The 24491-nt window shown below is 37.1% G+C and overlaps 1 protein-coding gene across 3 annotated transcripts; it reads right to left on the reverse strand.

Moving 5' to 3' along the window:
- Nucleotides 1-8: 8 nt before the first annotated feature.
- On the reverse strand, nt 9-23394 carry ttk (ttk protein kinase). Of its 3 annotated transcripts, none has more exons than XM_061673843.1 (25): nt 23315-23394; nt 21456-21543; nt 21150-21375; nt 19665-19771; nt 19502-19589; nt 18697-18795; nt 18538-18604; nt 18268-18383; nt 17042-17129; nt 16824-16932; nt 16484-16706; nt 15140-15246; nt 14824-14967; nt 13636-13757; nt 11585-11718; nt 11293-11422; nt 9999-10094; nt 9720-9877; nt 9374-9525; nt 9155-9279; nt 6946-7020; nt 6679-6855; nt 5797-5893; nt 812-897; nt 9-740 (listed from the first exon to the last, which is right to left on the reverse strand). In XM_061673843.1, the coding sequence occupies exons 2-25, from the start codon at nt 21541-21543 to the stop codon at nt 675-677; spliced, it is 2880 nt and encodes a 959-aa protein (XP_061529827.1). In that variant the 5' UTR covers nt 23315-23394; the 3' UTR covers nt 9-674. The 3 variants fall into 3 exon arrangements, with proteins under 3 accessions (XP_061529827.1, XP_061529826.1, XP_061529825.1); XM_061673842.1 differs by having other exon boundaries at nt 9999-10091; nt 18697-18808; nt 19446-19589; XM_061673841.1 differs by having other exon boundaries at nt 18697-18808; nt 19446-19589.
- Between the last annotated feature and the right edge of the window lie 1097 nt (nt 23395-24491).

Genomic DNA, 24491 nt, shown 5'->3' on the forward strand with positions numbered 1-24491 from the left:
TCACCTGAAAACTTACCGAAATCACTGGCACATGCCAACATCATGGTCATGGTAATCTGCAAATGTTGAATCAAGGCAACTGGACTGTTCTTGTTTGTAAAAGATGTTCCACCTTTTTTCCGAAAGGCCTCTTCAGTTCTAAATTATCCTCCATTATTAGCTGGAAAAAGCTCACATATTTGCCGTTTTTGTGCTCAGGCGCAAACCATGTCTAATATAAAAATACTATTTTGGTGCCATCTTGTGGCCAAGGCACTATGATAAAGGGTCATTCATTTAGTCATGCCATAGCCTTGTCTAATAGAAAAGTGCTGCAGCACTAGTCTCTTTTTCTTGAATTATATTCTATACCCCAAATTACAGCAAATTGCAAATGCTTGTAACTGTCTTTTGTGTAACATTTAACCTTTTGTGGTTTGGCACTACTCTGTGAGAAATTACAGGAACAAATATTGATGATTAGGCTAACTCCTGAGGATACACCAAGTTTATTTATGATTTATACATAACAGGACTTGGCAATGATGAAAAGATGTGGGCGAACAATTTTGCTACAAGGAAAAAAAGTGTACTGTAGTTCTGTTCTATCTTGCAGTATGTAACATTTTTACTGCATCAACATAAAAAAAAAAATTAAAAAAAAAGCAAACATTTACATTTCTTTTTCTAGATTGTTAAGTTGTCTTAGCACACTCTGCCACATCCAGCTTCCTGCCGCTGTTGCACATTTTGGCCAAATTCTGTGAAGAGAAAAACTATAAGATGATGAAATGGTTGGAGAAAATAAGTCAATTTTTCAATTAAATCTTACATTAGCAGCTCTGATGATGGTGTTGGGAGACTGGAGGGCTGCGAGGTCTGTTAGGATTTTTTTGAGATCACTGTTGCATGGACGTTCTGAAACAGTTGAAAATATGTCACTGTCAAATGGTCCACCAAAGGTCAGCCTTTGAATCTAATTTTGATATACATGACGTTCCAAATAAGAGTTTTTGCTCATTTTCATAACTCGTCATTGTAACTTAAACTGGATATTTTTAAATTTGCAAAAATTACAATACGTAAATAAACTGGAGTTTGTTTTTAAATGAAAAAGCATAAATAGGTATTTTAGGAGCGTGGGATTGTGTGTTCTCTTGTAGGGATGCACCAATATGACTTTTCAGACAGGGTACAAGTACTTCCATTTGAGTTTTCCACAAATAAATACAGATACTCGACAAGGCCATTACGTCTGGCAACTTTTATGAAAATGCTTTATTTTAATCAAATATTGTTCAAAACTACTTTTCCTTTCAGCTTGTACCGTTACGGGTCGCCAGAGTGCGTCACACCTTTCCATGTAAGCCTATTTTCTGCATCGTCCTAACACCTACTGCCCTTATGTCTACCCCCACAGGGCTCGAAGTTAATATTCGGCAAGTGCCATAACATTTTGGCTTGCCCTGTTCGGTCTAGTGCACTCAAATGTTTGCTATATCTCACAGTTCAGTTTTATCATGGTATTAATCTCACGGTACGATAATTATTGCAGTATTGTGGGAAAGCTCACAGTGTTGCAGTAGGGTAGACAGTATAGGTGGGGCGAAGAGGTGAAAGCAGTAATACCGAAAAACCTCTCTTTTTGTTGCTCGCCGAGTCCTTCTCAATAGGCTTCAGTAATTTCTGAGAGATTCTCCACAGTTTTTGGGGAAAAACACATCTTCACATCATAGATTACCTTGCAAATCTATCAATCCATCCAATGTTTACATTCGTACACAGTACCGCCAAAATGCTGGTACTGCACCGGTAACTTTAATTACTTTTAATGTCACGATACCGTGAGTATTGCGACATCCCTACATACAATTTTGTTTTTTTCTTACGCTTGCCCGATCGGGGACTGTTGTACAGACCCTTTCCAAAAAATTTGAATATCATGGAATAGAACTGTGAGGCTGACTGGTTAGCGCGTCAGCCTCACAGTTCTGAGGAGCGGGGTTCAATCCCCGGCCCCGCCTGTGTGGAGTTTGCATGTTCTCCTCGTGCCTGCGAGGGTTTTCTCCGGGCACTCCGGTTTCCGCCCACATCCCAAAAACATGCACGTTAATTGAAAACTCTAAATTGCCCATAGGTGTGAATGTGAGTGCGAATGGTTGGTTGTTTGTTTGTATGTGCCCTGCGATTGGCTGGCAACCAGTTCAGGGTGTACCCAGCCTCCTGCCCGATGAGAGCTGGGATAGGCTCCAGCACGCCCGCGGGATAGGCTCCAGCACGCCCGCGACCCTAGTGAGGAGAAGCGGCTCAGAAAATGGATGGACGGAATAAAACCCCAAAAATGTGAATACTGTGAAGGAATCACCATTTAATTATCAGTTTTTGTAGGAAAAAAAAGGGTCACATTAAAATCAATCAAAATATGGTACTTTCAAAACGATATGTTAATCTTCAATACTTGGTTGGAAATCCCTTTACTTTAATCAGTCTCGATGCGCCGTGGCATTGAGGCAGTCAGCCTGTGGCATTGCCTGGGAGTTATGGAAGCCCATATTTCCTTGATGCTTGCGGTCAGTTCTTTGTTTTTGGGTCTGGTGCTCCTCATTTTCCTCTTGATAATACCCCATAGATTCTCAATGGGGTTTAGATCCGGATCACGAAGTCCTCTAAAACATTCTGGTAGACTGTTATGGTGACCTTGGATTTAATGGATTTAAGAAAGTAAAGTTTACAAACACCTGCACTGGACATTGCACCCCAAATCATGACTGACAGTGGATATTTCACACTGGACCTCAAGCAGCTAGGGTTCTGTTCTTCACCAGTCTAGCTCCAAACCCTTGGACCTTGATTCCCGAATGAAAAGCACACTTTACTTTCATCGGAAAAGAGGACCTTAGACTGGCCAACAGTCCAGTCTTTCTCCTTGGCCCAGTTGAGACCCTTCCTATGTTTCCTCAGAAGTGGCTTGACCAGAGGAACCTGACTGTTGTAACCCATCACCTGGATGCGTCTAAATGTGGTGGTTTTTGAAGCTGTGACTCCCGCCTTATTCCACTTTTTCTGGCTTTCTGCTAGATTCTTGAATCTTCTTTGATAATCCACTGAAGCCCACGGTCATCTCTTTTGCAGGTGCATCTTCTCCTGACACATTTTGTCCTTCCACTAGACTTGCCATTGATATGCTTGGACACAGCACTCTGTGAAAAGCCAGCCTCCTTAGCTAAGAACATTTGTAACTTACCCATCCGATGGAGGGTATCAATGACTGTCTTCTGGCCAGTTGTCAAGTCTGCAGTCTTCCCCATATTGAACCCAACTGAGACAATTGAACCAAACTGAAGCAATCTAATGACACCTGGGGAAACCTGTGTAGGTGCTTTGAGTTTAGTAAATGATTAGCGTGTGACACAGTTTAAAACATTTATGGCCTGCAAAATATGGGCTGATTTCGTCACAGTATTCAATTTTTTTGAATTCCTGATTTCATGGGTTTTATGATCTGGAAACCCATATGTAAAAATAAACATACTTGAAATTGTTTAAATTGTGGGCCCTCTATCTATAAAAGTTTAACTTTTTGAATGGAATTATAGAAATGAAAACTTTTCCAAATTATAATTTTTTGGAAAAGGTCTGTATGTTTTTGCTAGCTTGCCCTTGACTGTTTTTTAGTTGCCCCAGGCAATCAGGAATCTATAAACTTCGAGCCCTGCCCCACTATATCTATCAACCTTCTCTTTGGTTTTCCACAAGCTCTCTCACCTGTCAGCGCCATCCTCATCATCCTTCTACCAATATACTCTCTCTCTCTCTCTCTCTCTCTCTCTCTCTCTCTCTCTCTCTCTCTCTCTCTTTCCTCTGGATGTCTCCAAACTATCAACGTCTGCTCTCTCTAACTTAGTCTCTCAAACATATAACCTTGGTTGTCCCTTTGATGAGCTAATCCTATCAAACATGGTCACACCGAGAGAGAACCACAACATCTTCAGTTCTACCACCTCCAGCTCTGCTTCCTGTTGTCTCACCAGTGCCACTGTATCTCATCTGTAAATCATGGCTGGCCTCACCGCTGTCAAACTGCTCTTCATCCTAGCAGAGGCTCTTCTGTCACATAACACACCTGACACTTTCCACCCGTTCCAAACTGCCTGGACCCATTTCTTCACCTCCTTACCACACTCACCATTGCTTTGGACTGTATTTTAAGTCCTCCACCCTCGCCATCTCTTCTTCCCTGTAGGCTTACGCTTCCCCCTCCACTCATCCACATATATTCGTCTTATTTCGGCTGGCTAATCTTCATTCCTCTCCTTTTCAATGCATGCTTTGACTTTTATAAATGTTCCGCCACCTGCTCCCTGCTGTCGAGTAACATATGTATAAGACATGTTAAGAGAATTTGGTCTAACTGACCTTCAAATGAACAGTGGTGAAAAATATGTTTGGCTACAATACCCCTCACCTGTTACAGTACACTGTCTAGTGAATTTCAAAAACATCGCAGGGGTCATGACTAAAAGGGGCGGCAACAACATAATATAAGAATTGTATATATTTGATAGGCTGGTATCGGGTGTTGTAGTATCAGAGCGTTTTTATACGAGTAGAGATCTACAGTATTGGCACAGATACCAACATTCGTATCGTTGCATTGTTATTGTCTTGAATGAGAATTATTACCGCGGAAGGCATTGTTCTTTTTGTATCATGGCAGGAAATTGTCAGAAATTCCACATATTTTGCAGGGGTCATTTTGACACCCTCGACCATCTTTTGCCCTATTGTTCTAGACCAAAATATCACTCTGCTACCTCCTTGACATTGCAACCTTGTTGGGACATGGTGGCCATTCACCAATTCACTGAAAACTCCATCCATCTGGATCGTGGCTATGCAGATCCTAAAGTAGCACAGCATTCTTAAGGAAGTGGAGCAGCTGGAGCTGTGGTGTGGCCGACACAACCTGGAGCTGAACACGCTCAAGACTGTAGAGATGATCGTGGACTTCAGGAGGCATTCTTCGCCACAGCTGCCTCTCATGCTGTCCAACTGCCCTGTGTCAAGCATCGAGACCTTCAAGTTCCTGGGAATTACAGTCTCTCAGGATCTGAAGTGGGAGATCAACATCAACTCCATCCTCAAAAAGGCCCAGCATAGGATGTACTTCCTGCGACTTCTGAGGTAGCACGGCCTGCTACAGGAGCTGTTGAGTCAGTTCTACACAACACTCATTGAATCAGTCCTGTGTTCATCCATCACAATTTGGTTTGGTGCTGCCACAATAAAGGACAAACGCTGACTGCAATGGACAATCAAAACTGCTGGAAAAAAAAATTTCAGTTCCATCCTACCCACCCTTGAGGACCTTCACACTGCCAGAACTAAGACAAGAGCATGCAAAATCCTCTTGGACCCTCCACATCCTGATCACCACCACTTCCAGCTCCTTCCTTCAGATAGGCGCTATCGTTCAATGCAAACTAAAACAAGCAGACATTCCAACAGCTTCTTCCCTCTTGCCTTACCTTCTTTAACAGTTAACTTACAATTCCATTGTAACATGACAATTTTGTATTGACTCTGCATCATTTTGCACAATTGTCAAAAAACAAAACAAAAATTATCGGCATTACCACATTACTGGTAATCTTTTATTGCTCAGTGACTGTGTTTTTATGTCTCAAAAGTAGTCTTTGTCAATTGACAGCTCCAACTACCGAAGACAAATTCTTTGTATGTTTTTTTACATACTTAGCAAATAAAGATTATTCTGATTCTGACATTGTATGCGTTTGTGTGTGTGAATGTGTGTACCTGGCTCCGGAGATCCTGGTGGCTTCAGTTGTAGATATGGATGCTCTAGCAGTTCTACAATGGATATTCGCTCTCTTGGACTTCGGACCAAACACCTCTGTCCAAGAAGAGGTCAGATTAGCTGTTACTAACAGAAACTTTAGAAACCACACTTTATAAACAAGAAAACCACTCCACATTTTTTTGCACCAAAAGTTGAATAATTTATGACCAGAATGATTCTCAAGTGTCCAAAGAACAAAATCATCTCTTCTTGAGAGGAGCTATGTCAGTTTCACATCCATCCATCCATTTTCTGTACCGCTTATCCTCACTTGGGTCGCAGGTGTCCTGGAGGCTAGCCCAGCTATCTTCCAGCGAGAGGCGGAGTACACCCTGAACTGGTCGGCAGCCAACCACAGGGCACGTATAAACAAACAACAATTCGCACTCACATTCTTACCTACGGGCAATTTAGAGTCTTCAATCAACCTACCACACATGTTTTTGGGATGTGGGAGGAAACCGGAGTACCCGGAGAAAACCCACGTTCATTAAATATGAATGTACATTGTACAGTATACTACAAATACTTTCCGTACCCACTGTATTTCACTGTCAAATGTAGTACATGTGACATTGTAATTAAGATTTCGACTGACTATGTATGCAACTTGAGATTTTCGTTTGTTTTGCTTGTTTTAAACAACACAAAATATGAATTAGTCTATTATTGAGAAAATTACCATAAAAAGAAATAATAAAATGCGGGGAATAACTGCTGTATAAATGACTGATTATAAATATGAGTTTGGTTACACTTTGAAAAGAGGTTTTAAATCTCACAAAGTTTTTCTACGTGGTTAAATAAAGGATATTGAAATTTATTTTTTAGCCTCTTACCTCCAACACATCCAGCAAATCCTTCTCTGAGATATCAGGAAATTCGATCTTATAGCAGGGATCGATGATGGCATGCAGCTTGGTGATTTGATTGGTGATGCTTTGGAATGGCGTCTTTCTGTATGTCATACAGTACAGGATACATCCAAGGGACCACACATCACCTTTTGGACTGATCTTAGAGACAAAACCCCAAAAAGTCAGCAGAGACACTTCTGCAATCAGAAATCCATTTAGTAATTGTTGAATAAACAATTAGAAAAGTACTTTTGAGCATCCTTTTCCATGCTGGGATGAAGTGTCTTTAATTGCCTCAGGCGGCATATAGTTCAGGGTTCCAACCTGTAATTGAGAAACATTTACATAACTACACTACATTTACCACTTTTTAGTAGGGGTGTCCCAATCCAAGAGTTGAGATCTGATCTCGGTCCGATAGCAGTAAAAAAAATTTTTTTATATATATATATTTATTTTATTTTTTTTCACAAATCTATATTATTTGTTCAGTCTCTATATGGGTCTGTTATTTTTACACATTATTGACCAATCAACAGTGTTGAAAATGGCTTGCTCTCTGACACATATATATATATATATATATATATATATATATATATATATATATATATATATACATATATATATATATATATACATATATATATATACATATATATATATATATATATATATATACATATATATATATATATATATATATATACATATATATATATATATATATATACATATATATATATACATATATATATATATATATATATATATATATATACATATATATACACATATATATATATATATATACATATATATATATATATACATATACATATATATATATACATATACATATATATATATACATATATATATATATATATACATATATATATATATATATATATATATATATATATATATATATATATATACATATATATATATATATATATATATATACATATATATATACATATATATATATATATATATATATATACATATATATATACATATATATATACATATATATATATACATATATATATATATATATATATACATATATATATATACATATATATATATATATATATATATACATATATATATATATATATATATATATATAATTTTTTTTTTTGTTTGTTTTTGTTTTTTTATTGCATTATATCGGACCGGATCTAAAAGCTCTGATATAAGGACTCTTATACAAGCAGTCCATTCTAGACTCTCCGGAATTCTATCCAACAGCGCCCGGACCACACGGCATACAGAGTCGACGTGATCACAACGTGCTGGTCAGGTGCTAACAAAGTAGCAAGGACTAAGACTGAATGTTGCTTGCTGATAGTAGTATACTGACACTCCAGTTGAAGCTCACTGTAAAACTAAACACATAACAACAAAGATTACAACTAGTGTATGTTGAAATACATCAAACTTTGTTTGTTTCTGTTTAAAATAAATAAATAAATAAATAAATCCCAGCTCAAAGCCAGCACACAACGAAAAACACAATTGACGAGCAACCGTAAATTTCCTTTGAACTTATATGTCACAAAATAATGAATATTGGTATACAAATACTATATAAATGCATAGAAACAGGCAATATAACAAGCACCCAGGCATTTATTTTTGAAATACTGTGAAAAAAACTACATGCGATCGGGACTTTCTTTTCTACTTTATTTCACTGCAAGTATGCGTCTCATTGCTTGCGCAACACTGCCCCTCAGGTCAAGACGTGCACAGCAGGAACCCGCGCTCTCGACAAGGCACACACAAATGAGTAGTCCAAGCACCATGAGCCTCATTCCTATCCCCCACGACATTGTCGATAAAACTATACCCCAGATGCATAAAGAAGTTCAAAAGTGTATTGGCACACATGTAGAGAAATCAAATGCTGGTCCCACCATATAATGACAGTTAAAAAAATAACTGAAGTGAACTTAAATTGTTATTTTGCACTTCAAAAGTATAATTTGTAAGTATTGGATTTATTCAGGTTATTTTTCATGGTTTTCTAATTTGTTTTATTTAAGCTATTCAATTATAGAATATGCTTATATTTAACCTAAACCGTGGTTGCAATTTAAATATTTTTTTTGGGTTAGTTTTATTGAGGTAATTTTCCAGGGTTTTCTAATTAAATTTTTATTTTATTCAATTGTAGTATATTTTTGTTTGAGGTTAAACTCTATATAACTAATTGGTTAATAATACTGTAAATGGGTCCGTTTCTGACAGACCAACTAATATAAAGCCCTTTCGAACATTCCATACAACAAAATAAGTAAAACTATGCATGATTCGTGCTGATATCATATAGGATCAATATTGGTACTGACCAATACTCAAAGCTGAAATATCAGGATCGCATTGGAACTGAAAAAATTGGATTAGGACATCCATAATTTAACTCTAAATCTAGGGCCCTTACTTGGGAATCCTTCACAATGCTTGTCACATCTGGTTGGATACGGTTTGCAATGCCAAAGTCAATTAGCTTCAGTGATGCATTTACAATGACAAAATTTGCTGGCTTCAAGTCACTGTGGACAATGCCTGCATACAAGAGACAAAGCAAGCATAAGATTGGTTTGAAATAAAAACTAGTCGTTAGTAACTGTAATTAGGGGCATAGAGAGAAAAAAAGTACCATGTTTGTGGATAGTGTGGACAGCCTCTAGCATGTTCTTCCAGTAGAACTTCCTCTCAAGTGGATTGACAGTCGTTCGGTTCCGCAACCAAGTGTTCAGATCTAAGTTACCACACTCCATCAGCATATAAATGTAGTTGTTTGTTATTTCACTGCAAATACATGACCACCAGAACATTAAAATAACTCCAAACTGTTGTACGGTGCATTTCCATGTATTGTTCCTTCAAGTATTATGTGTGATATTGAATCCACACATCAGTTAACATAATATGATAACCAGAATAACATGATACACACTGATTTGTATAAAACTCAATTCTTTTCAACCAGTCTGTGTACTTACTAGTCATAGAGCTTTATAATTTGATCACTGTATTGCTGCAAGTGGTTCAGATGTTCAATCTCATTTTTGTAACTTTCCGCAGTCTGAGCATCTGCTTCCTCAAGGTTTACATATTTCACTGCAAACAACTGTTTTTTTTCATCCAAAACCTGGTACACCTTAAGAAAAGAGAAAGAGTTAAGACTACGACAATGAGGACCAATACCAATCATTATATTTACAGTATATAAATGACTTAGGTAGACAACACATTCGCATCATATATCTGTCATTATTTACCTTGCTGGATCCACCTCGTCCAATCATTTTAAGAATGAAGAACCGCTTCTCTTTAATGATAATGGATTCATTTGACAGTGACGTGATGGAAGCCTGCTGGTATAAGAAAATGCATCTTATTAGTTTCAAATGGTTAAAAAATTCAGTTTAACAGTTTTGTGCTGTTGCCTAGTTGGAAACAGTAAAGTAGCATATTTAGACTTAATATTTATACCAAATTATGTATCCAGACAGCAAAATACAAAGAACATCCTCATGCTTGTGATACAAACTGGAAATTAGACTATACTGTACAGTATATCCAAGGGTGTAGATAAAAATATTGGTCTGGTTCTCAAAGGAGCACATCAGACATATCTTTTAAAGCCGATTCCAGCGATATAAGTGTAATTTTTCTGTGCTAAATGTGAAGAATGTTATGAATCTTTAAAACTGGTGAAAATTTACTAATTTCTGGCCAACTTAAGTCAATAGGGGTCAAGACCTTCGTTATGACCTTTCAGAACTTCCTGAACCTTTATCCAATTTTCAAAGGTTGGTAGAAAAAACTGACAACATATAATAATGATGTTAATTATTTTTTATTAATTCCAAAGTTTAATTAGATGTTGGCACTCAAAACACGCTTAAAAAAAAAAAACTAAGAGCGGAGAATAAACAAACACTCCATAAGATGTTAAATTACATAGTAAGGAATAAATACAGCACAGTAAAGAGGCATTTGTAGTTTAACGTCAACAGTATTGGTATATAGCAGTAAGGAAAATAACGCGAATGCAGTGAAACACTGAATACAGCGGTTCAATAGCTATTTAAGTTGATTTGACACTTGACGGCTGACAGCATGGGACTGTGCAATCAGCTGATTTGGTGCAGTTCTCTATGGCAGCGGTGCCCAGTCTTTTTCGCACCACGGACCAGTTTCAGGTAAAAATGCCGTCATCGTAGCCCCTCCCCGCTTATGAGCCACTGTCGATGACCCACGAGTGGCCCCTTTTTGTGGGAGAGTCTCTTGTGCAGCACGTGCTCACGGCTGAGCTGAACTGAACTAAGAAACGCATCAGTTCATGAAGTGATTTCATTCAGTAGGTTCACTCTGAGTTGTGCGTGGACGACAACACTACTCGAGCCCTGTCTATCGCTCCGCTATCACCCCCCAAAACAAATGCTTGCTATTTAAATGCACAGTGATACACTTTAAACTGGTGCACTTTTATTGTTTTCAGTGGACACGTGCAACACTTATGTGCACCCCTGAGTGAATGCAAATGTGGCACAAGTTAAGGGGCTGTACCTGTTGAGTATGAAAACCATCTAATGGGTTCAGAAGTCTGCATGGCTGTTGAACAGGTCCACCTTTGTGTGCTACTATTGCAGATGAATACAACACCGCAGGGTCTCTCTTTACAATAGGAGTAACAGAGCTGAAGGGGAAAAGAATAGAAGTTAAGGTTTATTTTACAGCTACATAAACTTAAGATAGAGATGAATTCACAACAATCACCCCAATTTACATCTAAATCAAAAGGTTCTTTGCATTAAAAAGCAAGCACAAAAAATACAGTAGATGTGCTATCAGGTGTTACCTATTAGCACATGGGTTTCTGTAGTAGTTTGGAGTCTGTTGATCTAATTTTGATGGAAGTGGCCTAGATTGAGTCGGAATGGATTTCAACCCACAAGGAACTGGTTTGGAATCAGGTGGAGTTATACATTGGACCTGAAAAGAAGATGAGTGCATGCAAAAAGAGGTTCATTTTGACAGAAAACAATCACTAAATACATTGTGTACACAGTGGACAGATAATTACTAGGCTTTACACGATCAGGAGTTTTGGGGCCGATCACTGATCACAGAGTTTAAAAAAAGGATAACCAATCACAAGATGGAGCAATGTCTTATTTAAATGACTTGTTCATTTACTGTATATAGTTGTGTACTCTATACTGAGTATCTTCAAAAGTATTATCTAGTCCTGTGATTCCCAACCAGTGTGCCGTGGCACATTAGTGTGTCATGAGCGATCTTCAGGTGTGCCGTGGGAAATTATAAAATTTTACTTAACTGCTCAAAAAAGTATTCATTTACAAGAAATAATGTATCTTTTTTTCCCTCTATTTATGCCAGTGAGGCATAGTGACAGACAGAACAAACGATCTTCTATTAGATGCCAGGAAGTACATACAGTAATTACTATGTTGTACTTTTTGTGACATTTTTGTTTGTTGGTGTGCCGTGATATTTTTGAATAGTAAAATATGTGCCTTCACTCCATAAAGATTGGAAATCACTGATCTAGTCAGGTCATGTATTCTAATCAGTCAGGTCAAACCATTGTGTCAACTTTACAAACGCAGCTGTGAGATTTTGAGAATTGTTTGTCTTGATTTGACTCCCAGCAGCATGGAATGTGACTTGAATAAGCAGTTGATTTGCCAAAACTAAAGTATAAACATTCCATGTGCTTGACCTGTGAGTAAAGAGAGTGCCAAGTTGAGGTTATTTTATATTAATATATGATTTTAAACCCATTTTTTTTAATTTGTAGACTGGATTCAAGCTGACGGGCAGGAAGATGAACAGTCATTACTCTCCCAACAAGGCGTGACGAACAATTTTTCTTCTTCCGCCTCTTTTGTTTTGCTTTATTTTTCTACATCTTTTTCTTCTGCAACCAAACCTGTCGCCTTGCTTCCTGAGTCACTTCCAGAGAGGGAGAGAGACTACCACCCACCAGCTTGAATTTACACACAGCAAAACTTTTGCCAGACTGTACAATATTAGTGACTAATAATTTCGGGGAAATTACTAGCTTTAGACAAAATCTCAACTTTGTCCGCTCTCTCTCCCGTCCGCATTGGATCTAGCAAACGCTAATATTTCCAACTTTAGTCTAACACACAATGTTTTATTTCCCTTTTCGTACACCTATTTTACTTATTTTTATCATTATTAGTGTTACTTCCGCTTTAGTTAAAATGTCATAAAGTGTAGCAACGTCCAGATTACGAGACTGATGAAAAAGCTTCACTTTCCCTAAATGTTATACCTATAAAAAGTGACGTGGTTCCCCTTTTCGAGACATATTAGTTTGATTTTAACAATTAAACTTAAAACTATGGTAAACCGGAAGTAACGCAAGCGTCGCTTCTGGCTTATTCTTTTCTTCTAAATTAATTACATTTTTATTTGACTAATATACACTACAAGTCATATTTTAAAAAATAAAATAAAATTCACAAATTCTGCCAGGGTATGTAGCACAACTGTACATATATGCAGTCATACGTACCCGTCATATTGGAATGAAAGTGGAAGCTACACCTTTTTCATAACCTCTAGGCGGCAGTGGCCTATTACAATGAAAGTGTACACCTTTCCCATAACCTCTAGGTGGCGGTAGCATATGGGAATGAAAGTGTACAGCTTTTTCATAACCTCTAGATGGTGGCATACATTTATAAAATGTGAAAGTTTTTTTTCCCATTTTCCCCTATGCACGTATAATGCGCACTATTGACCTTTGCATGATACACGAGGAATTACGGTCAGCCCCATTGAAGGTCCCATATTTTACCAAACCAACTTATTGCAAGTTGGGTGAGCAAGAGCAGGAAGTGTATAAAAATGTCAAACCTCTGCACATGTATCCTTCAGTGTTGGCATCTTCCATTCTCCAACTGATACGCTTTCCTTGCTGGCAGGTTTGAGTTGTTCCACTGTTTCGTTCACAGCAACCCTAGCAGGAAGCTGCGGCACTTTGATTTACACCACATATTGACGTTAATTTCAAAAACGAAATAACTTAAGGGATTAGGGATACTTTACATGGATGTACCCCATTTTGATTTTTAAAATGCAAGAATACCAAAATCTGTATAAAGGGAAGCCTGGACACTTTGAAGTTGACCAGTACCCATGGTCAACTTCTGGCTTTTTGTAAGTGGATTTTTGGCAATTTCTTTACTATATGCTTACGATACAATATTACATTACACACAATACACTGTACATATATTATCGAAACCGTACTAGACTATACACTATTCATATTTATACAATTAATATATAAAATCTTTATCAGAGTATATAGTAAATATAGTATATAGTAGGGCTGAGCAATATGGCTGAAAATATTATCATTATAAACGTATTTCATATCAGTTGTTATCAAATGTATTTTATTTTTTTATATTGAAAATAAGGACCTGGAGAAAAAAGGCTGAATTTAGGAAACTATTAATTATTATTATTATTATTTTTTTAATAAGATAAGTCACGGCTGAGGCTAAATCTCAAGTCTTTTCCTAGCTTCTACCTCCTCCATATACATCGAAAGCAACCCGGCAATAGGAGAAATGAAATGTGCTACAAAGCCTCTATTGTAGCCTCCCGCAGAATGCCTTGCGGCATCACCAGCATGGTTTTCAAGATTTTTTTTCTATCAAACATTTTAGCGAACGCATTTTCTATTGCTATTGTTCACGTGTCTGTCACGATATATACTGAAACACTATATCGCCCCGGCCCTAAAGTATATAGTACAGATACAATATAGACTGATTATTGTATGTAATGTAATATATAATTGTATGTGTATAATACTCTACTATACTTAACCATTTCTCCCATAGTTTTTACTAACTGGTCACGATGGTGATCTTAATTTATCAATTTTGTGTAAAATATACTTTATAGATGGTACATTTTAGAAATGATCAACTGTGTTGCATTGCATTGCATAGTGACATTATGTCAGGCGTTGTAACAATATGGCGCGAAAAGGTGCTGTCCAGACTTTCCTCTTTTTGGCTTTGACAATACCGATGGAGAGCTGCTCCTTCTTGGTGGAAACAAGTTGTTTCTTTCCAGCTTTCAGGTTCCGCAGGGCCACCTCCAGCAGCTCAGCTGGCTTGGCATTTAATGATTGGGCTTTGAGCAGTATTGAATTCGCTTTGATCACATTTCCTTAATAAAGAGGACAAAATAGCATTCTAAATTTACAATCAATCAACTGACAGACATGCTTTAAGTATCCATGCATAATAAATGTATAGTAGTCTCCAAATGAGACTTTAGCTGTCTGTAGTAAATGTTACGTAAAAGAAAAAAAAAAGAAAAAAAAATTGAACTACTATACCTTGGGAAGCCTCAAACTGAGCATGTGCTACATGGACAAATGCAAAGGCTTTACAGTGGGATCTTGCAACTACAAAATGGTCTTCAGCTTCATCAGGGTCATCAATGCTTTAAAGGCAAGAGAGAAAATTCAATACAAAAAGGTAAAATGTGTCAAACTATCATATTTGTCTTATTGGAGGTCTAACAGTACATCACACTTAAAATTGAATAACTTTACCGTATTTATACAGCACTTTAAAACAACTACAGCTGCACACAGTGCTGTACATTATATAAAAATAAAACAATTAAACATAGGGCAAATTCAAACAGATTAATAGCAACATGAAAAACAATAAAACACTAAAACTTTACCGTATTTATACAGCACTTTAAAACAACTACAGCTGCACACAGTGCTGTACATTATATAAAAATAAAACAATTAAACATAGGGAAAATTCAAACAGATTAATAGCAACATGAAAAACAATAAAACACTAAAACAGTGAAGAGTCTCATGCTGAGTTGAAAGCCAAAGAATAAAAATGGGTTTTAAGAAGAGTTTTAAAAACGGCTCACCATTCACGGGGGATAGGGACCGGGCCAGACCGTGAATAGCAAAAGTCCACAGCTAATTGACACCCATTATAATTGGATTTAAAAAGAAATAATTATTTCTCTCGCTCTCTTTTTTAAATAAACCCCCCAAAACAATCTCAAAAAGCAAGGAAGCGTTTTTGGGGTTGGTTCCCCCCTAAAAAGAAAAGAAAGAAAAACTAAATGAACAAAATTGAATAAAGCGAATAGGCGATTCAGCGGGTGTCGTAACGAGAGTATGGGGTGCGTCCACTGTATAGCTTAGTACAAGGAGTATAGGTCAGTGATTCCAACCAGGGTGCTCTGGCACACGATTTTGCTACGAAAGATCAGAAAATTTATCCAATTTCACTTAATTAACCTGAACAATATTTCTTAATTAAAAATATATATCTTTGTTCATTTATGTCAGCATCGTATAGTGATAGGCAGAACAATTAAATCCCATTCCATTAGATGACAGAAGGTACAATAAACCTGTGTATCTACCAGTTGCCTTTCATACAACAACAGAATAAGTCATGGCTTTCTGCGAGTATATTAGCTTTGTGTTCAAATTAACTGGCCCACATTTCACACTGTGTCAGTCAGTGTGTGAGTAAATTAAGACAAATACGTCATTATTACAGTCTTCATACTGTTTGTGACAGTTTTTGGTGGTGTTCCGTGAGATTTTTCCAACTGTAAATGAGGTGCACACTGAACTTACTCAATAAAGGTTGGGAAACATACAGTAAATAGTCTGTAGAGAGTTCACACTTACGCCTTGAGTTCTGCATATCTGATCAGTATTCTTGCATAGCTGGAGTTCTTGCTGTACTGTCTTATTGGCAGACATGAAAATAATTTAGAATAACAATCCTTGAGTTTATTAAGAAGGTTGATGTCTGTATGAGGGTTGCCTCTTTTTTCTAGGTTAATCAGGTAAATCCAACATGACTCGGGGGAATTTGAAATGAGGACTTGCTCAAAATTGTAAGTTACATCTGAAAAGGAAAAAGCTAAAATCAGTCAAGCAAACATAAAAAAATACATTCCAATGTCTTTATACTTTGGACAACATATTAGTAGGCAGGCATATATTTATCTTAGAGCTATCATACCGTCCAATTTCAGGGTGTTCTTCATATCATGTGTATAAAGATGAGTGGTCGTGAACTCCACAGAGGCCTGGTCTTGCAAAGGTTGACTTTCTGGAGTGACAGCTGGTGTCTGCAAACAATATACAACACATTCTTCTTCAACCCCTGCAACAACATTACTGCTCAACTAAACACTAAAAAATGCCTCTCTTAATACTTAAACAATACAAAATGCTAACCGGAAAGCTGGCCAAGCAGTCATCAACAGCAGCTTTCTTTGACGAGAGAAGCCCAAGGTTTGTACTAACGTTTGAACCAGATGTTTGCCTGAAACACAATCACACCGTTTACACACCTCACTTTTGTTGTGCAGATAACCAATTTTGGCAATTACGGTACTTGATTATAGAACAGACGCAGGTCAAAAATTGGAGGATGAAACAACATTAAATATCAGTAACAAAAATAACCATACTATAAATAATAAATATCAGGCATATTGCATACTGCATATACAAAGTCAAAAAGGAGAATGAAGTACTTTTTGCCTGTAAATAATACTTCTGGAAAGGCTTTCTACAAGATTTGACCTGACTGGACTAGTTCTGACAATTCCAAGAAGAGCTTTTGATACTTTTGTCAGTGATGTTGATTGAGCTGGCTCACAATCTCCAAGTTCACTACAGAGATGAGTCCCAGCTTCCAAGTTCTTCCCAACGCATATACATGCTTGACAGAACAGGGCCGTCGCGAAACAGTTCTCACACACCTATAAGCATAGAATTATGAATTGCAGTTTAAAATAAAATTTGCATTATAATGTTAGGGGGGAAAAAAACTATTGGCAATAGCCCTCGGCCCTGACTGATTAAAGTTGAACTGAATTTATTGTCGTGTTTTGTTTCTAAAGACATTAAATATGTTTGAAGTGCTGGAAGCGTGTGCAAAGACTGAGAAAAACATAGTACATAATTGATGAGCTATAGCTAAAAATTATTTTTACATCTAAATTGGCCTAATTTTTAGAGGCGGGGCTAAAAACTAGCCTGGTGACAACAGTGGGCTGAGGCATATACTTTCTAGCATGAGGCCCTCCCCCACCATATTAATACCAAGCACTCTTATTCCATGCAGTGGCCATTCGGCTGAATTGACATTTCCTCATTAATTTTAACCTGATCCAATACTACCAGTATAGCATGCAACTGGCCAACAAACTATGCCCACAACTTGGAAAAAAAACATCTTCCCTGAAGTGTAATTGGTTTTGTGTTATTTGGGCAAGTGTCTCTGGTGTCTGGCCCCATGCACGGTGCATTGAAAGGCAGCGGCGAACCGGAAGGGTGCCTTTACTGTTGTACCTCAAGATTTTGGTCATTATGCCATTTCCCAGCTATATACATAGACAGATACTGTATATGCATTTTCGGCTGCATTAAAACTAGTCTTATTGGGGAAAAATTACCTGAACAAATTCTTTATGACTGATCCATCACTGCTGTTTGATGGGCTCCCATCAAAGTAATCTCCATCGCCATCCTTTTCTGGGACGGAGAAAAGAACATTGGGAACGCTGCCTGGCTGGAATGCAAATTGTATTTATTTATTTATTTTTTTTTAAACAAGAGGGAAAAAAAGAAAAGAAAAAAAATCACAGATTACAACCCCAATAAATAAGTTAAATACGAATCAAGACAAACAGGATTTTTTTTTTTTTTTTTAAAATCAGTCTCACCAAATTCTTGCATTGAGATGCAGACCTCCTCCAGTTCTGCAGCTGGTCATCTGAACTGAGAAGTTCACTATTGTGAGTGGGAGGAGAGGAAAAAAAGGTGACATGTTTTCCAAAATGAAAAGAAGCGGTTTTAAAGACCGAAGCAGTTGTTTGCCTTACCCTAAATTGAAAATGCTTGACAGATGCAATGAACTGCTCCCATCTGATTTCCTGTTCACTTTCTGGATCTCTGAGCTTTTTTTGACATCATGTGGAGTACTGTTGAAAAATACTGTCAAAAATACAATGAAGAACATTAATGTCAGATATAATGTAAACTTGAAAGGTTTTAATACAACAAATAAGACTGATGTGTTAGAATAGCGAATGAAATAAAATCAACATTAAAAGCTAAATATCGGCCGATAAGTCATATATATATATATATATATACATACACATATATATAGATAGATCTGAAGGATGATGAAGGACATTTGATTTCAGGTACATTTAAGGTATTAGCCATGTTGCAAAGGCTAGCTTCGCATGTAGCTTCTGTCCCAGCAGCTTGGTCTGAATGAACGTGGGAGGGGCAGTTTAGTCGATCTGCAGATCCTCACCGTCCGAAGTCAATATAAAATTGTGTATTGTTTGATATACTGTAATACGTACAGAACAGATACCACTTTATTGAATGGTTTGATAGATACATGTATTGTTGCACCCCTAGTGATCATGCATGACAATAGACAAACATAATTTAATGGTACATTTGCATCTTTAAATAACGATGTATATACACAAAATGGATAGACTTCTACCAACTACCAGTATAAATTAAGTACTTTTTGTTCAAATATATGTAAAATTAATTTTGATGGGTAGCTCAGTAAACTAATTGTTGACATTAAAGATAAGATTCTTACATGGGTCATTTTCCTTGTCTTCTGAGGGAGAAATGGGATTTTTCTCTGCCTGAAACCTCTGCAAGGCAGCCTCGAGCAGTTCCTTTGGTTCGGCACCCAGTTCAATTGCCTTCTGCAGTATGTACATGGATCGCTTTGTGTTGCCTGATAATTTTGAAAAAACACAGATAAATATGTCAGATATCGTGTTAATTTAGACTATTGTGAAAATGTCTGTACCTTGAGAATGTGCAAACTCTGCATGTGCAATGTGGACAAATGCAAAGTTCTGGCTATGAGATCTTGCCACATCGAAGTTGGCCTCAGCTTCATTAACATCTTGAATTCTACGAAACAAAAAACACCAGTCAGCTGAAAGTAGCACTGCAGAATTTAAATGCAAATATTAATAACACCAGCCAAATATGTATGCAAACAAAAGGAACATAATGGGTTAATCATTTTAGATATAGTAACTACAACCCCAATTCCAAAGCAGTTGTGATGTTGTGTTAAACAAATAAAAACAGAATACAATGATTTGCAAATCATGTTCAACCTGTGGAGAAATCACTGCATGTAAACGGCAAGGCCGAAAACCAATATTGAATGCCCGTTACCTTCAATCCCTCAGGTGGAACTGCATCAAAAAGCGACATCAATGTGTAAAGGATATCACCACATGGGTTCAGGAACACTCCAGAAAACCAATGTCAGTAAATACAGTTCGGCGCTACATCCGTAAGTGCAACTTGAAACTCTACTATGCAAAGCAAAAGCCATTTGTCAACAACACCCAGAAACGTCGCCGGCTTCTCTGGGCCCGTGCTCATCAAAGATGGACTGATGCAAAGTGGAAAAGTCTACATTTCAAATTGTTTTTGGAAATTGTGGATGGCGTGTCCTCCGGGCCAAAGAGGAAAAGAACCATCTGGACTGTTATGGACGCAAAGTTCAAAAGATGTGATGGTATGGGGCTGTGTTAGTGCCAATGCCATGGGTAACTTACACATCTGGCATGGGTAACTTACACATCTGTGAATGCACCATTAATTCTGAAAGGTACATACAAGTTTTGGAGAAACATATGCTACCATCCAAGAAACGTCTTTTTCATGGACGCCCCTGCTTATTTCAGCTCGACAACGCCAAACCACATTCTGCATGTGTTACAACAGCGTGGCTTTGTAGTAAAAGAGTGTGGGTACGAGACTGGCCTGCCTGCAGTCCAGACCTGTCTGCCATTGAAAATGTGTAGCGCATTATGAAGCGGAAAATGCGACAACGGAGAAGCTGTACATAAAGCAAGAATGGGAAAGAATTCCACCTACAAAGCTTCAACAATTTGTGTCCTCAGTTCCCAAACATTTATTGAATGTTGTTAAAAGAAAAGGTGATGTAACACAGTGGTAAACATGACCCTGTCCCAGTTTTTTTGGAACGCGTTGCAGCCATAAAATTCTAAATTAATAATTATTTGCTAAAAACCAAGTTTATCAGTTTGAACACTAAATATCTTGTCTTTGTAGTGTATTCAATTAAATATAGGTTGAACATGATTTGCAAATCATTGTATTCTGTTTTGATTTATATTTAACACAACGTCCCAACTTCATTGGAATTGGGGTTGTAGTACAATGTAGTAGAACTATACTGGTAGTAGGAGTAGTACTGACAAGAAGGGAAAAGCATTTGCACGAGTTACTGTACATCAAGGTCACTCACGCTTTCAACTCTGCAAATCTGACCAACATCCTGGCATAGCTCTCATTTTGACAGTGTAATCCGAGTGGCAAATTTGAGAACACTCTGGTATAAAAACTGAGGAGCCGAGTGAGATGGTTAGGATCCGAGTGAGGTTCCCCTTTTTGCTCCAGATCTATCATATATGACAGACAAGCTTCAGACGACGTTGAACTGATGATCTGGTTAATATTGTCAGTGTCATGATCTGGAAGAAAAATCAACAGAGCTAATTAAATATAAGACTAAATTTCCTGTAAGTGATATGACAACAGCAAATCCAAGTACCTGTATTTAGATGTTTTCTAATCTTGTTAAGCTTTTGACAAACCATGGCAAGTCTCTGCATTCTGTCCGTATGATCATCTTCTTCCATCTAAAATAAAAAAATAACGACGTCTGTTCAGATTAACCCGGAAGAACCCAGACCCATTTCTCCATGAAGGAAAATTATGTTGGGTGTAACACAGACCAAGAGGACTACAAGGAAAATATTTTGGAAGTTTATGAAATTGCACCATCTGGTGGCAAATAACTAATTTTACATATATATAATATTGTAACATTGGGTGTTTTCAGGAATTAAATTGGTCATTTGAAATCTCCAAGGGTTGACCTTACCCTTCTATATGAGTTGTCCATCCCCCTGAAGGACATTACTATATTTGTTCATCAATGGACTTGTTTCTCAGGGGAGACATCTCGGCATTGTCTTCAAAACATATCAAGCCATAGAAGTCCCACCACTTCAGTGTTGTAGTGAAATGAAGTAATGTCCACAGGGTTGCATGACATGTTATCTACCACCATAGGACACAGTGTGTCAATTTTCCCCTTAGGCACTTTTAAAACAAAGAGTACTGTAGTTGCTTTGCATGAGATCACAAAGCAGCCCTGTTTTTGCCTGATAAAAATACATGTTATAGTTTTTAAGGGAGGGAGCACCTTTTAGACAATCAGTCAACTATTTACACATCAAGTATTAAGTAAAGTAAGTTGACAGCAAAACTAAGCAGCTTGTCACTTCAACGATAAAAAAAAGTGCCTCTCTCTCAGATAGCAACTACTACTACTACTTGCAAAGGATGTTGCAGGAAAGCTTCTGGAAACCTGTGGAAAAGAAGAATTTACAGTATGTCTATTGCTGTGAGAGAATCAACTGATTGTTCAGACATAGACCTGCTGAAGTGTATACTAAAATGATTTTTTTCCATTATATTTAATTTTTTATTTAAAAAAAGACTCACTGAAGTCTGTGGTGGTTCAGACTCAGTATAGTTTATGTAGTCTTGTTTTGGTTGTGCACAGGGGTCAAATACTTTTAAGAGGGTTGTAAATCCAGTTCTTTAATCTACTTATAATCATATTAAACAATTATCCAACATCAAAATTGGGGCTAGTGAAAAGGCTGAATGGCTACTAACTCTAGGAAACCACCACAGTGGCTGGTGAGTAAAAATAATGTCAAGCCCTGATTATATTCTAAATAGAATATACATAAGGAGGTAGAACTATACGCATTGAGTAAATTTACTTATTTGCTTTCCACAAAGGTTATTTGATAGACTTCTAAAGTCATGATTAACTTTAAACTCTAAGTAGCCATAAGGCTAACTGTTTTATATATATATATATATATATATATATATATATATATATATGCTGCTGCTATTATTTATTTGGTTAAAAGCATGCCTGAAGCCAACGCTAGCCCTCTCTTTTTTGGTTATCTTGTTTGTTGTCATGCATGACTATGAACCTCTCGTGATTATAATTTTAAAAAATACAAATAAAAAAAATCTAAACTAACCTTAAGTTACTGCATAGAGCTAAATAGATCGGTTGGGTTTTGAATAATTGTAAAATGCATTCCTTCGGGGAACGCATACATAATTACTAGCCGGTTGTGCTCAACCAAAAATGCCAGGGCCGCTTTGTTTGCGCCAGTCCACCCCTGGTTATAGCCGTCAGCAAAAGGACTATTTTCTATAGATTTTCAATCTGACAGAAGCTAACGTAGGTTAGCACGTTGCACCGCCATATGACTTTCAGTTTATTCCGAAACTGATCACGATACGTGGCTTCTACTGATGCGGCGCATATGTGTTTGTTTGTTTTAAGATTAAATATAATTGCTCAACTCTTACCTTGGTTATGATGCTAGGAAGATTATCCTTTTTTTTACCACCGAAAATGGACGATACGTTCGCCCTCAACTGACAGTTTTCAAAATATATCCCTTCCGTCTGAGTCGCGTGTTGATTGGCTTCTTTTTCCTCTTCTTTTTCTAGTAGTATTTTATGGCGGCTGGCAAGAAACGTTTCGGTACATTACCGCCACTTACTGGTATGGAGTGTGGATTAGGTACGCCTACAAACCAATTTCATAAAAATCAAAATCAAAATAAACTATCCATACAGTACATCCTATTTCTAATAATAATATTCCCCATATTCTACTAGCCAGACCTGTTTACTTTTAATATTTTTCGGTTTTTCTACTGAAGATTTGCCATTTGTCTTAGGCAGGCAGAAACGGCAGTATCTGATTTCAGTGTGGCGGCGTTGTTATGGATCCTACTCACCCTAACCCACCCTAACCTGAACAAATTTGATTGTTTTTATTTTGCACAGATTATTTTTTTAATTGAAAGAACAAATGTAAACAATGAACAATGTAAATCATTCCTTAAATATCACACATACTGTACATCATGAGCCATATGTCGAACTTTACAGTAGAATCCAGGGAGGAAAAATAAGAATATATATTTTTAAAATAAATAATAAGTAAGTAAATAAATAAATAATTTTTTTAAAATACAGAAGATGGCCTCATAAATATAAGTTAAATCTACTAAGAAGATAATTAAATTTAAGGGCTTTCTTATTCATTACAAACTTCAAAGATTTGTACCAAAGCAGAGACTCGTTCAACCAATGATTTAAACAGGGTTTTGTTCAGGGTGCACCCTGACCCTCGCCCAGAGTCAGCTGGGAGAGGCTTCAGCACGCCCGCGACCCTCGTGAGGATGAGCAGTAAGGAAAATGGATGGATGGATTGTAATAATGGATTGTAATGTAGTTTTTGAGATCGTTGTAATAGTAGTATTATTCCGAAATGTATTAATAGCTACACAAATCAGTGTCTGTGACACAGATTATGTCTTCAATAACATGCTGTACTAAAGACTCAGCGGGTCAATCCATCAATTAAATAAGCACATACAAATACAAAACGTACAGTTTTGAATACTGCACCAAAATAATAGCATGTGACTGCACAAAGTCCGACACATTTTGAGTGTGTGAACGCAGCACGCAT

This window comes from Phycodurus eques, chromosome 4 (assembly GCF_024500275.1).
Source record: "Phycodurus eques isolate BA_2022a chromosome 4, UOR_Pequ_1.1, whole genome shotgun sequence".
NCBI lineage: Eukaryota > Metazoa > Chordata > Actinopteri > Syngnathiformes > Syngnathidae > Phycodurus > Phycodurus eques.

Excerpts from the sequence above, each read along its gene's own strand:
- ttk (XM_061673841.1), bottom strand. The coding sequence starts at position 21,543 with ATGGAAGAAGATGATCATACGGACAGAATGCAGAGACTTGCCATGGTT. Across the intron at positions 10,095-11,292 it reads ATGGTTTTCATACTCAACAG|CAGGCTTCCATCACGTCACT; the intron begins GTACAGCCCCTT and ends TTCTTATACCAG. Across the intron at positions 9,526-9,719 it reads ATTATAAAGCTCTATGACTA|TGAAATAACAAACAACTACA; the intron begins GTAAGTACACAG and ends ATGTATTTGCAG.